Source organism: Loxodonta africana, chromosome 25, assembly GCF_030014295.1.
Source record: "Loxodonta africana isolate mLoxAfr1 chromosome 25, mLoxAfr1.hap2, whole genome shotgun sequence".
In the NCBI taxonomy this organism is placed as follows: Eukaryota; Metazoa; Chordata; class Mammalia; order Proboscidea; family Elephantidae; genus Loxodonta; species Loxodonta africana.
Genome location: NC_087366.1, coordinates 56,149,477 through 56,165,559, shown reverse-complemented (window position 1 = coordinate 56,165,559; position 16,083 = coordinate 56,149,477). Strand labels below are relative to the sequence as shown.

The window sequence follows — 16,083 nt, the reverse complement described above, 5'->3', positions numbered from 1 at the left end:
CATGTACACATACAAATAAAAATGTCAGTGGAAGGAATGATGGAAAGTCGAAGTCCGCCTTTGTTGAGTTAGTAAGTACTTAGTTGGAATTGTGACTGTTTGATGGCTGGTAAGCGTATTTTCTCTGAGTCTCTGTCCTAGTCTGTGCTTCTGTCTCTCCTATTAGACTGAACTTGCCAAGGTCAGAGCTTCACTTGTTAGTTTATATAATTTTAGAGTCTTTAAAAGTAGCTGATATTTGGTTGTGGTATGTTCGGCTTACATATTCTTGTAACAGTTACTGTAGTTCAAGACTCATAAACCTGCTTTGGCCATCTAATTTTTTAAGCACTGTTTTATCCAGTGGAAACCCTGGTTAAGAGCTTTGGCTACTAACCAAGAGATCAGCAGTTCATATTCAACAGACCTCCTTGGAAAGCCTATGGGGCAGTTCTGCTCTTTCCTATAGGGTTGCTATGGGTCAGAATCGACTGGTTGGCAACAAGTTTTGGTTTTTTTATCCACTACCTTCTGTATGCCAGGAACTGTGATCATTTTAAATGTTTTCTTATTTAATTTTTGTGCTAGTTCTGTGAGTTGGATATTATTGACCTATTTTTTTTCAGATGAGGACACAGGCCCATAAGGGCAAAATGACTTGGCCGAGGTCACACAGTGGATGAGGGGAGGGGAGTGGGACTGCAGTGAGTGTTGCTCCAGATTTAGGGAGTAGTCGAGGCCAGAGGATAACAAGAATGAGGTAGGAGTCTATGGGGGATCTGTAGGTCCTTCAGCATGGCTGGACAGAGTGGAGGATATTAGAGTATTTTGAAACTGCTCAAGAGTATAGTAGTAAGACCTACAATATGCAGATGACACAACCTTGCTTGCAAAACATGAAAATGACTTGCAGCACTTGCTGATGAAGGTCAAAGACTACAGCCTCCAGTATGGATTACACCTGAACGTGAAAAAATGAAAACCTTCATAACAGGATGGGTAAACAAATCACAATAAATGGCGAAGATATTGAAGTTGTCAAGGATTTCCTTCTATTTGGATCAACAATGTCCATGGATGCAGCAGTCAAAAAACAGAACAATGTATTGCACTGAGCACATCTGCTGCAAAAGACCCCTCTAAATTTTTAAAAAAGCAGATGTCACTTTGATGACTAAGGTGCGCCTGACCTAAGCCATCATCTTTTCAGCCACCTCATATGCATGCAAATGCTGGACAATGAAAAAGGAAGACGGAAGAATTGAAGCATTCAAATTATAATGTTGACGAAGAATATTGACTATACAATGGACTGCCAGGGAACGAATAAGTCTTAGAAGAAATATAACCAGAATGATCCTTTGAAGGGAGAGTGGTGAGACTTTGGCTCACTGACTTTGGACACATCATCAGGAAAGACCCATTGTTAGAAAAGGACATCATCTTTCGTGAAGTAGAGGGTCAGTGAAAATGAGGGAAATCCTCAATGAGATTAATTGACCTTAATAGCCACAACAAAAGATGCAAATATAGCAAGATCTTGAAAATGTCACAAAACTGGGCAATGTTTCCCTCTGCTACACAAATGATCACCATAAGTTGGAATCACCTTGATAACAATGACAACAAAAAACCTTGTAAAGTTCTATATACCACATAAAAAGTTTGGACTTTTTTCTGAAGGTAATGGTGGAAACTACTGAAATGTTTTAAGAGGAGAGTGCTCAGATGTGCATGTTAGAAACCTCACCACCTGTTATTTTAGAGTTGAATAGATTGGAATGGGATAAAAAAATAAGCAAATGCAGACTGTTATGTATGATGATGTTCATGAGTATGTATGTGATATTCAGACTTTATTTTGTTCCTTTTAAACAGAAGTGTGGATTTTCAGAACTTTATTCATGGCAAAGAGAAAGAAAAGTGAAGACAGAATTTTGTCTTCATGATGGACCTCCGTATGCAAATGGCGATGCTCATGTGGGGCATGCTTTAAATAAGGTAATTATAATTTTTAGTCTGGTTGTAAGACCTGAGGGAAAGCCTCTACTAAAGTATTCACTACATAAAAGTGTATCCTAGTTATATGAAGCTGGGTAAGTTTACATTGGTACCTAGCACTGAACTCTTGATAGAAATAGAAAGCAACGAATAGCTTTAATGGTTCGGTGAAAAATAACATCACTGTTATTTGCTTTGAGATTATTATTACTTTACCTTGGTAAATCTCATTTCATTCAATCATAATTATTGAGCTATGTATCGGATGTTTTTCTCGGTTTTGGGTATAGCAGTGAACATAAGAAAGCAAAATCCTGCCATTATGCCTTAGTGGCAGAAGGTTTATCAACAAGGTGACTAAGTAAAATATATAGGATGTTAGATAGTGATAAGTAAACCCTTTGATTCCAACTCATAGTGACCCTGTATGACAGGGTAGAACTGTCTCATAGAGTTTCCAAAACTGTAAATCTTTATGGAAGCCAAATGCCATGTCATTCTCCCACAGCGTGGCTGGTGGGTTTGAACTGCCAACCTTTCAGTCAGCATATGAGCACACTAACCACTGCGCCATCACCACAGGGCTCCTTAGTGATAAATGCTGTGGAGGAAAATAAACCCAGGAAGGGGAATAGGGTGGGTCAGTTGGGGAAACTGCAATTTTAATAAGTTGGTCTAGGAAGGCCTCCCTCGCTGAAAAGAGGACAGTTATGTAAAGTCCCCCAGAAAGCAAGGAGGTGAGCCATGGGGATATTTGGAGTAAGAATAGCAAGTGCGAAGAGTTTGCTTGTTGTGTTTGAACAGCAGTGAGAAAGTCAGTGTGGCTGGTCTGAAGTCAGTGAGAGGGAGAGTATTAGATGAAGCTGGAGAGGAGCAGGAGCCAGATCTCCTAGTCCATTTGAAGTGTAATGGGGAGCCGTTGGAGGGTTTTGAGCAAAGACATTCATCATCTGACTTATGTTTCTGTAGGATCAGTGTTGCCTGCTATGTTGGCAGCAGACTGGAGGTGGAGAGAGTACGGAAATGGAGACAAGTACGGGGACAATTGTAGTAATTCAGGAGAGAGATGAGAGTGACCTGGACCTCAGTTGGTGTGAGAAATGGTCATACTCCGGGTATAGCTTAAAGGCAAGGCTGACAGTATTTGCTGATGGATTGCATGTGGGGTGTAAAAGAAAGAGTCAAGGATAATTCCCGGGATTTTGTTCTGAGTACTTGGAAGGACAGAGTAGCCATTACCTGAGATGGGAAGATTGTGGGAGGATCAGGTTTGGCAAGGAAAATCAACTGAGCATGTTGACTTTGAGACGTGATTGGACATTCCGATGGAGATAGTGAGCGATGAGGGGACAAGCAAACACTGGCCTGTAAATCGGGAGATTAGCGTGTAGTGCTGCCCACTGTTGGTTGGTTGGCTTGTGAGGGGTGACTGCTAGGTTGGTTTTCAACACGGAATGAATTTTGAGCAAGAAATTTGAGTTCTCCTTTGAGAGAACTCACTTGATTTTCCTAAGAGCCCTATAGGCTTTCTTTGCTTTCTGCCAGGAAGGCTAAGGGTGATTGCAGGGGACTTGGTGATTCTGTTGAGGGAATAGTAGTCAGAGGGTCTCCTTTCCAAGATAAAAATGTGTTTCTGTTACAGGCTATATTTATCATTTCATCTTCCTTTACTAATACAGGTTTCCCCTGTTATCCCAAAGTAGAGCGATCCTATCAAACCTTCTGTAAGCCGAAATGGAGCTAAGTGAAGGAGCAGTTACCATTAATTCATATGGGAAAAATTTTCAAGCCTTTCCAGACTCAAAAAATAACCTACCAGATCGTACATACCAAATAGCCCATAAAACCCTTACAAGCTCCCTTAGGCTTTTCTGATACCTTAGGACACGCCTTGCTAACAGATGCACAAAATAAATGGAGATAAAACACAGCTGCTCACAGACACAGTTCAAAGCTATGGTGGCAGATGCTGAGATGATGAGTGTATTTCCCGGGAAGGAGCTTGGCGACACCACTCTCACTGCTCAGGGTGCAAGCTGCCTCTCTTAGCGGCTTGCTGCAAAACAAACGCTGAACACTATTTCCACTTGATTTTCATAGAAACGAAAATCCTCTTAGGTTTTTTTGGTTAGTGAAAACAGGTACTAATGTAGGTCTTTCGTAAAAGTGAACTGGCATAAAGTAAAGTTTGGAAAAGCAGAGGGTACCTGTATTTCTCACCTATATTAGGTTAGTTAATTAAATCATCCTTTTTAGTTTACTCTTTCTCTTGAGTTTGTAAATGCATTTGGCACCAAAAAAAAAAAAATCAAGTTTTTTTTTTTTGGCTAAGTAGAGCAGTTGTTTCCACGTGCTTGCTTTTTTGCAAAGCAAAGATTTTGTTGCTTGATCTCAGTGTTCTTTTGAATCTAGAAGACTATTTGTATTTTAATTTCTAGCATCCAGTCAGGATTTTTTTTTCTGGTATCTAACTTATTTAGGTACTTGCAAAAGGCTGTAGGAAACCCTGGTGGCATAGTGGTTAAGTGCTGCGGCTGTCAACCAAAGGGTTGGCAGTTTGAATCCGCTAGGTGCTCCTTGGGAACTCTATGGGGCAGTTCTACTCTGTCCTGTAGGGTCACTATGAGTTGGAATCGACTCGACGGCACTGGGTTTGGTTTGGTTTGGAAGAGGCTGTAAGTCTCCTTGAGATGCCATCTCTTTTATCCCACTCATATGCAACATGCTGTCTACCTTTTTTCTTGTGTTCTTGTATCATAGATACTATTCACTATTTACAGTAGATGCATTTGAGCACTTTCGTAAATTAAACCTTGTTTTTTTTATTTAAAATAGGAGCCAGGTTTGTGGTTGAGCCATTCAAGGCAGTATAAGACCCTTTAAGTAGATAGTAACTGAGAATATTTTTATATTAAAACGCATGATATCAAATACAAGATTTCTTTGAATTTAAAAGAAATTAAACATGTTTTCAAGTTCAGGCTTGCTCCAAGCTCCATGTCTCCTTGTTCCCTTTTTCTCCCACAGGCTGCTAGCCTGGATGAGTGGCTGCTAGCGTAGCTGAGTGGCCTCTTGTTACAGGCCTACCGGTTCTGAAATGTGGAGCTTCCACCGGAATGTAAAGTAGCTTTGTTACTAAGCAGTAGTTATTTCAGCTGAGATTATCTTCCTAGCAAAGGTTTCTTGATGAAGGAAACGTGCTCCTTTACATTATGATACAAAGCTAATCTTGATACGGACTGGCATTTTGAGTATTACAGGACTAACATGTTAGTTCACTGTCTTTTTAGATTGAGATATAAAGTACAGTTGAATGCACAGATCTGAGAGTTTTCAGTTTGACAAGTCCTGACAGTTGTGTACCTCTCTTTAACTATTTCTGTCACCCGTAAGTCTCCCTCATGTACCTTTGAAGTCAGTCTCCCACCTTCACCCATCTCCCACCCCAGGCAACCACTTCTTGGTTTCTGTCACTTTAGATTTTTTTCCCTGTTCTGGGATTTCCTCTAAGTGGACTCATACCCTGTGTACTTCATTCTGTGTAGTAGGCATATTGTTATAGGTATCAATGATTCATTCTTTTTGAATTGCTGAGTAACAGTCGTTTGTGTGAACTTACCACAATTTGTTTACCCATTCTTCAATCACTTTACGTATATACTTCAGTGGACAATTTTGAGAAGAAGTGGCTTTGGATATCTGTGTATACTCTCAAAACTAAAAATCTGGCCGCAAAATGGCTCGGTATTGCTATCCGGGTGGTACTGTATTATGTATTGCATATTGTGTTAGAGCAGTGAATTTTTTTGTAAACTTATAAAACAAATGTATGTTACTCACGTTGCCCATTCCTCAGTATTAGGTTTGTTTGCTTCCACGTTGCCACACTGTGCTCTGCTGCTTCACAGTTCGTTTTTGAATTATTGTATTAGACGTGTTACAATAGGTGGTAAAAAGACATTTCTTTTTATGGAGGAAACTAAAATGCTTGTTTGTTTTTAGTACATCTATTTAGTTCTTTTGTTGTTGTTGTTGTTTTAATTAAACCTCAGAAGGTTTCATGATTTTAGGTAATTTTATATTCACGTGCAGTTGTGAGACATCATACAGAGGATCCCTTGTACCTTTTCACATTTTTTTCCAGTAGCAACATCTTGCAAAACAGTATCACAACCAGGATGTTGGTGCTGATACTATCGGGATGCCTGATACTATCAGGATGCCGGAAGTGGCCATCACCACTAGAACCCCTCAGGCTACCCTGTTATAGCCACACCCATTTACCTCCTGGCCCCACCCCCCTTAACTCCTTGTGATCACTGATCTGTTCCCCATTTCTCTGTTTTACTCATTTCGAGAATATTATATAAATGGAATCATGTAATTTGTAACTTTGAGATTGACTTTTTTTACCCAGCACAATTCTCTGGAGATTCAGTCTGAGTTTTTTGCGTGTGTCATAGTAGAGTCGTACCGTGGTTTGTGTAATCGTTCATCCATTGAAGACCATGTGGGTTGTTCTCACTTTTGACTGTTCCAAATAAAGCTGCTATAAACATTGATGTACAGGTTTTTGTGTGAATGTAGGTTTCCATTTCTTTGGGATAAATACCGAAGACTGCAGTTACAGGGACATACGGTAATTCTGTTTGTTTTCTTTTAAATGGCAAGCTGTTTTTTAGAGTGGCTGTACTATTTCACATTCCCATCAGCAATATAGGAATAATCCATTTTCTCCCCATCCTTGTCAGCATTTAGTGTTGTCACTATTTTTTGTTTTAGCCGTTAGAATAGGTATGTAGCGATACTTCATTATGCTTATAATTTGCATTTTGCTTATGGCTATTGATGTTGCATATCTTTCCATGTGTCTATTTGCCATTTTTCCAATTCTTTGATAAAATGTCTGTCTTTTGCTCATTTTTTTTTTTTTTCTATTTTCGGTTCTTTATATATTTTAAATACTAGTCCTTTGTTGGGTATGTGGTTTGCAATTATTTTTTCCAGTCTATAGCTTCTTTTTTCATTTTCTTAAAAGAGCTGTTGTTTGTTGATGACGGTGCACAGCGTGATTAGTGTAATTTGTATCACCAAATTGTACACATGAAAAATGTTGACTTGGCAAATGTGTTACATACATTTTTACAACAATTAAAAGATCTGTTTCGATGAAGTCCAGTTTATCAGTTTTTCCTTTTATGAATCATGCTTTTAGTTTCAAGATTTTCTCCTTTATTATTTTCTTAAAATTTTATAGTTTTATGTTTTACATTTAAATCAGTCATCAATTTTGAGTTAATTTTTGTATAATTTTGTATAAAGTGTGGTACTTAAACCTAGGTTCATTTTTTCCCTCCTGTGTATGTCTGTGTACTTCAGCACCAGTTGAAAAGGCTGTCTTTCCTCCGCCGAATTGCTTTTGCACCTTTGTCAAAACTAAGCATATTTTGGGGGGTGTATTTCTGAATTCTCTGTTCTGTTCCATTGATCTATGTGTCTATCCTTTTGCCAACTATAGCCTACTATAGTTTTGATTACTGTATGAAGGTATTTGTTTTGGGGGGAGGGTAATGTTTACGAGGAATTTGTAAAATATTCCTTACTTCTTTTTTTATGGTAGGTTTCAGATACCATTTCCTTTTATGGTTACATTTAAAATTCTTATTAGAGTTGTTGTTTTTTAGTTCAGGTTGTTCCATTCTGCTCAAATGATTGAAAGCAGCTGTGCTCAGTAGAAATATAATGGGAGTAATGTAGCCATGTAGGTAAGTTAATGTGTTCTAGTAGCTACATTAAAAAAAACAGTTAAAAAAGTCTGGTGAAACTAGTACTATATTTAACTCAACATATCTAAGATACTGTCACTTCAGCATGTAATCGATATAAAAATTTTTTGAGACATTTTACATCCTTTCTTTATACTAAGTCTTTGAAATCTGAGGCACATTTCAATTTGGACTAGCCATGTTTCAGTTGCCCAACAGCCATGCGTTGTTATTGGCTGCCGTTATAAGTTCTGCAATGATTCTATAATATTTCTTAGCCTGTAAATTATGTTGAACTATTTATGTCAGTAATTTTTTTCCCCTAAGAGTAAAGCAAATTTGTAATTGACTTATTTGTACTCTCTGGTGTCCCAATGGTTAAACACTCAGCTGCTAACCAAAAGGTTGACAGTTCAAACCCCCTCAGCGGCTCCACAGGGGAAAGACCTGATGATCTGCTCCTTTAAAGATGAAACCCAGAACCCATTGCTGTCAAGTCAGTTCCGACTCATGGCGACTGTATAGGACAGAGTAGGACTGCCCCGTAGGGTTTCCAAGGCGCAGCTTGCGGATTTGAACTCCAGACCTTTTGGTTAGCCGCTGAGCCCTTAACCACTGTGCCATCAGGTTCCCCCCGTAAAGATTACAGCCTGGTAAACCTTATAGGGCAGGTCTTCTCTGTCATATGGGGTTGCTCTGAGTTGGAATTGAGTTGTTTTACTAGATTTAATAGGTAATTTTATATAGATCCTTTTTAAATTTGGGCTTTTTTAGTGTTTTAACATGGTATTAAATGAAGTAAAGAATATAAATTGTAGGCCACATGCTTCATGATGTTTATCATTTTATCTTTGCAGATTTTGAAAGACATTGCCAACCGATATCATATGATGAAAGGTTCCAAAATACATTTTGTGCCGGGCTGGGATTGTCATGGATTACCCATTGAGATAAAAGTATTATCAGAACTTGGTGAAAAAGCTCAGAGTCTTTCAGCTGTGGAAATTAGAGAGAAAGGTAAACAACTTGTTTCTGTTTTAACATGATATTCGAAAAGTTATTGGTCCCATGCAAAAGTCATAGCTTTTTCAGAGGGATAAAGCACCTGGAATTGGTGCTTTATCTCTCTCTCTCTCTCTCTTTTTTTTAATAATGTGATCTGTTGGAAACCACTTCATACCACAGAAAACTGAATTTTTTGAGAAAATATGTTTAGAATTCAGAAGGAAGAATTTTGTAAGCGTTTCTAAGTGTATTTTTCATTTTAGTTCTTCCAACCTTCACATTTTATGAAATTATTACTTTGGTCAGTGTTTTTATTTACTTTCCTGACTAGACTTTTTTTTTTTTTTTAAGAAGTTTGGGCTTTATTCAGTAGTCGATGGGAAATCTGTGAAGTATTTTTTTAGTTTTTTTTATTGTACTTTAAATAGCAAACTAGTTTCTCCTTAAAGTTAGCATACATATTGTTTTATGACATTGGTTAACAACCGCACAACATGTAAATTCTCTTCTCAACCTTGGGTTCCCTATTACCAGCTTTCCTGTTCCCTCCTCCTGTCTTCTAGTCCTTGCCCCTGGGCTGGTGTGCCCCTTTAGTCTCGTTTTGTTTTATGGGCTTGTCTAATCTTTGGCTAAAGGGTGAACCTCAGGAGTGACTTCATTACTGAGCTAAAAGGATGTCTGGGGCCACACTCTCGGGGTTTCTCCAGTCTTTGTCAGGCCAGCAAGTCTGGTCTTTCTTTCTGAGTTAGAATTTTGTTCTACATTTTTCTCCAGCTCTGTCCAGAACCCTCTATTGTGATCCTTGTCAGAGCAGTCAGTGGTGGTAGCTGGGCACCATCTAGTTGTGCTAGACTCAGTCTGGTGGAGGCCATGCTAGATGTGTCATTAGTTCTTTGGACTAATCTTTCCCTTATATCTTTAGTTTTCTTCATTCTTTCTTGCTCCCGAAGGGGTGACACCAGTGGAGTATCTTAGATGGCCACTCACAGGCTTTTAAGACCCCAGATGCTACTCACCAAAGTAGAATGTAGGATATTTACTTTATAAACTATGTTATGCCAATTGATCTCGCTGTTCCTCGAGACTGTGGTCCCCACAGCCCTCACTTAGCCCAGCAGTTCAGTCCCTCCGAGAGTGTGGATGTGACTATGGAGCTTTCCTGGTCCCCACAGCCCCCACTTAGCCCAGCAGTTTGGTCCCTCAGGGAGTTTGGATGTGACTATGGAGCTTTCTTGGTCCCCACAGCCCCCACTTAGCCCAGCAGTTCGGCCCCTCAGAGAGTGTGGATGTGACTATGGAGCTTTCCTGGTCCCCACAGCCCTCACTTAGCCCAGCAGTTCAGTCCCTCAGAGAGTGTGGATGTGACTATGGAGCTTTCCTGGTCCCCACAGCCCTCACTTAGCCTAGCAGTTCGGCCCCTCAGGGAGTTTGGATGTGACTGTGGAGCTTTCCTGGTCCCCACAGCCCCCACCTAGCCCAGCAGTTCGGTCCCTCAGGGAGTGTGGATGTGGCTATGGAGCTTTCCTGGTCCCCACAGCCCTCACTTAGCCCAGCAGTTCGGCCCCTCAGGGAGTGTGGATGTGACTATGGAGCTTTCCGGGTCCCCACAGCCCTCACTTAGCCCAGCAGTTCAGTCCCTCCGAGAGTGTGGATGTGACTATGGAGCTTTCCTGGCCCCCACAGCCCTCATTTAGCCCAGCAGTTGGGCCCCTCAGGGAGTTTGAATGTGACTATGGAGCTTTCCTGACTAGGACTTCTGACCAATTCCAGGTGTTAAAACAAAAGTAAACCCTAAAGCACCCGGATTTTCAGTTAATCTCCTGTTTGGTCCTTTAGTAATCTGGGTCAGGGAGGACTCTCCTTATATGTTATCCCGTTGTATATGCAGATACCGTTGTGAAGATCTTTGACTTCCTCGTGAAACATGTTATTGGCTTAAATCAAGTATACTAATTAATTTTCAGTGTGTATAATGAAATGAGAATTATTCTGTAACTTTTTCTTAAATAGGGAGCATTTTTTTTTTTTTCCTAAACGTGAAGTCATTCTATAAAATTCTGGAAAATACAGCAAACGATAAAATTGTAACTACTGAAATTCCAGTTAATTTCTGACTTTGATATAGGTATCTTCTGAGCACTTTCAACTTTCAAAATAATCTTTCTGTTAAAGATCTCTATGGCCTCCGTGTACAGTAACTGCATCCGGACAGATAACGTGCTAATCCGGTTTTAAGAGTTGCCGTGAATTGATTTTCAAAAGCAGTTGCATTTTGTGTTTGTAGCCAGATCCTTTGCTAAAGCCGCCGCTGAGAAGCAGAAGTCAGCGTTCACACGTTGGGGAATAATGGCGGACTGGGATAACTGCTACTATACATTTGATAAAAAATATGAAGCCAACCAGTTGAGAATTTTCTATGAAATGTATGAAAAGGTACTGTTTTTTTTTCCCCCTCCCTTTTAGTGTGTTAAATGATATGTTACAAAATTCCGGCTTTAACATAGTATCTTTGTCGTTTGCAGGGGTTGGTTTATCGAGCTTACAAACCTGTGTTTTGGTCTCCCTCATCAAGGTATCGTATGTGTGTTTAGTAATTAAGGGGGAGAAGGTTGTTTGGCTTCCAGGTATATACGTGCTCTGTTTTTAAACCTTAGGACTGCCTTGGCTGAAGCGGAACTTGAATATAATCCTGAGCACATCAGCCGTTCTGTATATGTAAAATTCCCTGTTTCCAGACCTTCTCCTGTGTTGGCACCTCTTTTAGGTAAGATTTATTCGTTGCTGGATTTTATGCAGGTCATTGAATTACCACATTTGCTAACATTTTGCCACTTTATTTTCCCAGATGGCTCATCTACTGTTAGCGTCTTAGTGTGGACCACACAGCCTTGGACAATCCCAGCCAACCAGGCTGTATGCTATATGCTAGATGCAAAGTAGGTAGAGTGTTGCATTTTCCGTTTGTTTGTGTTATCCACAGATAGGGTCCATTCCATCGTAAGAATTGTGTTGAATTTATTTCACCCTCATTATCCTTTTAAAATTTAGTGAATCATAAGTTAGATATTAGGATCATGTTGATTTTGTTAAGTTTAAATGATCCCTTTTAAAACTTATTTCCAGCTTTATCCTCTTTTTAGGGAAAACTACACAGAAGTGTAGTGTGTGAAGTCCTTTAAACACAGTACTTTTTTTTTAATTTTGAAGTTGGTTTTTCCAAAGTGATGTAAAAAATTAAAATGTTATCTGTGGCTTTTCTTTTTTCGTTATTAATAATGACCTTGTAAAATTTTTATTTTAGGTATGCTGTAGTGAAGTGTGCCAATTCTGGTGATGTCTACATCTTGGCAGCAGATAAAGTAACATCTGTTGCTTCTGCATTGGAGACAAAATTTGAGGTTATTTCAACATTTTTAGGTAAAAATTTATAGATATTCTGACCTTCCCAGGCATCAAAATATTGGGTTGATTTGGGTTCATTGCTTTTTCTGAACTTTGTGAATTAAAAACCAGATACAGGCTCTACCTTTCTAAAAAGAAGGCTGTATTTTTGTTGATTACACTGAAGGAGAGCATACCTTCAGCATAAGAGGAGCATAGAATGAAGGGAACGTTGACAAAGGCACAATAGGGTAAAAACATATTTCCAGCAAGCATTCAGTAGTTAGTTTGTAAAAGTCTATGTAAAATTAAGTTGTTAATAGTTGTTTTTATCCGATTAAATAAAACGAGTGAGTGAGGAAATACACTTACAGTTTTAATAAATTGAGTAAGTTTTAAAAATTATTGCAAAGACAATGTTTCTGTCAAAAGAGTTCTTGGTAAGCTATAACCTGGGATTTCTAAAGTAGTGACTGTTTTGAAATATGCTATGGAAGTCTAGAAAAATTTAAAATTACCTTAAATGCTTGGAGATAGTATATCTCTGAGTTTCTTACTAAAAAAACAGTCACATGAGAAAACATACCAAGGATACAAAGATTGCATACCTACTAGGGAAGGCCTCTAAGTGCGTCAGTTCAGAGACAGGACAGTTTAGCAACCTTAACAAAAGTAAAAGGATTTTTACATCAGAAGTAAAAAAGGTGTGACTGAATGTTTAAGACCGTTTGATCCTTGTTGGTGCAACAGATGAGTTAGGTGTCACAGACGTGAATAAGCTCGATGTTCCCACAGAGGCTGAACAGCATTCTGTAGAGGTTCTTGACGGTATTAAGGTTAAGATTTAAGATCTTTTGTCTGGATTGTATCTTTGTTTTAAATTATTACTGTGCAGAGAGTTATCACGTTGCCTTTTGAGCACCGCATTGCAGCAGAGTAGATAAACTTCTCGCCCGTGGTAAAATAAGCTGGTGACAACTAACTTGTCTACTTATTAAAGTAAGAGGAATGTTGAACAGCTAAAATGGAATAATTTGTATAGTGTAGGTTTTCTTTACAGAAAGTGAGTTGTTCCTTAGTAATCATTTCAACGTCATTGGTCGTGGGGGATCGGGAGTAGGAGCCGTGGTGGCACGTTGGTTAAGCGCTCAGCTGCTAACCAAAAGGTTACCAGTTTAAACTCACCCAGCGGCTCCTTGGGAGAAATACATGGTGATCTGCTTCCATAAAAATTACAACCTAGAAAACCCTATGGGTCAGGTCTACTCTGTCACATGGGATCACTATGGGTTGCAATCTACTCAGTGGCATCCGAGAACAACCTTTGGTTATCAAACTAAAAACATAATAGGATACAGCATAACGTCATGGAGACGGGTCTTACTTGTGGCACTAACTTAGAGAAAGGAATTGAAGTGAAAACTATGGGGTAGGTTTTTATGGAAATCAGTGTTGAAAATTTTTTTAACATTATTATGAATCATCCAGAAAAGGATGCATCCTGAAGTACCGGTTTGTGAATAAGTTCCTAGTAATAAGGTGCTAAGCCAGCCAAGTTGAATAGCAGGAGTTTCATTGTCGTCAATCACGAGGGAATGTCAGTTTCTCAAGCCATTGTGTGTTGTGACCAAAACAAAGTCAGCAGCAGGGCTGTTAAGAAAAGCCAGAGTTAAAATGTTTGTCTTGTTCTTCTGGTGGTACAAATAGGTGACGTAGTTTTTCTTTTTTATAACTTTTATTAAGTTTCAAGTGAACGTTTACAAATCCAATCCGTCTGTCACATATAAGTTTACGTACATCTCACTCCCTACTCCCACTTGCTCTCCTCCTCTTGAGTCAGCCCTTTCAGTCTCTCCTTTCTTGACAATTTTGCCGGCTTCCCTCTCTCTCTATCCTCCCATCCCCCCTCCAGACAAGAGTTGCCAACACAATCTCAAGTGTCCACCTGAAATAATTAGCTCACTCTTCATCAGCGTCTCTCTCCCTCCCGCTGACCAGTCCCTTTCATGTCTGATGAGTTGTCTTCGGGGATGGTTCCTGTCCTGTGCCAACAGAAGGTCTGGGGACCATGGCCGCCGGGATTCCTCTAGTCTCAGTCAGACCATTAAGTTTGGTCTTTTCATGAGAATTTGGGGTCTGTATCCCACTGATCTCCTGCTCCCTCAGGGGTCCTCTGCTGTGCTCCCTGTCAGGGCAGTCATTGATTGTGGCCGGGCACCAACTAGTTCTTCTGGTCTCAGGATGATGTAGGTCTCTGGTTCATGTGGCCCTTTCTGTCTCTTGGGCTCTTAGTTGTCGTGTGGCCTTGGTGTTTTTCATTTTCCTTTGCTCCAGGTGGGTTGAGACCAATTGATGCATCTTAGATGGCCGCTTGTTAGCATTTAAGATCCCAGACGCCACATTTCAAAGTGGGATGCAGAATGATTTCATAATAGAATTATTTTGCCAATTGACTTAGAAGTCCCCGCAAACCATGTTCCCCAGACCCCCGCCCTTGCTCCGCTGACCTTTGAAGCATTCATTTTATCCCGGAAACTTCTTTGCTTTTGGTCCAGTCCAATCGAGCTGACCTTCCATGTATTGAGTGTTGTCTTTCCCTTCACCTAGAGCAGTTCTTATCTACTGATTAATCAATAAAAAACCCTCTCCCACCCTCCCTCCCTCCCCCCCTCGTAACCACAAAAGTATGTGTTCTTCTCAGGTTTACTATTTCTCAAGATTTTATAATAGTGTTCTTATACAATATTTGTCCTTTTGCCTCTGACTAATTTCGCTCAGCATAATGCCTTCCAGGTTCCTCCATGTTATGAAATGTTTCAGAGATTCGTCACTGTTCTTTATCGATGCGTAGTATTCCATTGTGTGAATATACCACAATTTATTTACCCAGGTGACGTAGTTTTGATTGCTGTAAGGCTAGAAAACGTATAATGGGGTGGGGAGTTTTCTCAGTGAAGACAGAGTTTTAAAAGTTAATATTATTTAGTTTGGAAAGGTGAAGGATGACTTGTGGCGAAGTTCCGAGGAGTTAGAGGGCAATAGAAGTTTCTTTATAAAATAGTAGGTAAGGTAAACATTGACTTAGGCAGTACATCTGGTAAGTTGGACTGGTAGAACCAGGTAATCCTTTTAAAGATTGAAGGCTTATTTTTAGAACATATGAAAGGAAGATTAGCTTTTGGAACTCAGAGGTGATGAAACTGGGAACAGATAATGGTGTAGAAAAATTAACGTGTGGTAAGTGTAATAAAGTATTAAAGGGAGTTAGGGTTACATGGAGCATTAAATTTGGAATATCAGACTTTGGATTTAGTCCTTTGTTAACAGTGTGACCTCAGGCAGATTGCCTAAGTTTTCTGAGTCCTTTGTTTCTTCATTTGTAAATTGTGGATAATAAAACCTCTTTTGTAGTGTTGTGATAAAGATGGAATAAGAATTTGTGTTGAATCTGATACGTGATGGCTGCCCAGCAGCTGTTAGGCATTATTTATTATCTTCTACCTTTTTTAGGGTAACAATATGGAAAGTCACAATGAGCTTCCACAGAGACGGTATTGGAACCTACGGGTCATCGATCTGTTGATCTAGAATTTCTTTGTCCTCATACTTCACGTGATGCATTGTTGTTGTCATTAGCTGCCGTTGAGTCGGCCTTTGACTCATGGTGACCTCATGTGTTACAGAGTAGAACTGAGCTCCGTAGGGTTTTCTTGGTTATAATCATAACTGTACATAAATCAGAGACATTTCCTTGGGCTCATTTGAGTTATTTGTTCACTCACTTCAGTTAATTGCTAATATTTTTAAGCATTTATTGTGTGGCAGGTGTTGTGCTAAGTGCCCAGACCACTTAAAATGCATTCACTTATTTTATCCTCACAGCAGCTCTCTGAGGTAGGAGCTGCGATGATCCCCATTTCATAGATCCCCGAGGGTCACAGAAGTAAAAGCA

General features: G+C 39.6%; 1 protein-coding gene across 1 annotated transcript in view; it reads left to right on the top strand.

Annotated features, from left to right (window-relative positions):
• The window catches only part of IARS2 (isoleucyl-tRNA synthetase 2, mitochondrial), a 59,644-nt gene that overhangs the window by 705 nt on the left and 42,856 nt on the right, over window positions 1–16,083 (top strand). Inside the window, exons 2-8 of the mRNA XM_003419881.3 lie at window positions 1,858–1,980; window positions 8,603–8,762; window positions 11,035–11,183; window positions 11,273–11,322; window positions 11,405–11,514; window positions 11,596–11,686; window positions 12,052–12,167. Coding sequence (XP_003419929.1) covers window positions 1,858–1,980; window positions 8,603–8,762; window positions 11,035–11,183; window positions 11,273–11,322; window positions 11,405–11,514; window positions 11,596–11,686; window positions 12,052–12,167 — 799 coding nt within the window. The remainder of the gene's footprint in view (window positions 1–1,857; window positions 1,981–8,602; window positions 8,763–11,034; window positions 11,184–11,272; window positions 11,323–11,404; window positions 11,515–11,595; window positions 11,687–12,051; window positions 12,168–16,083) is intronic.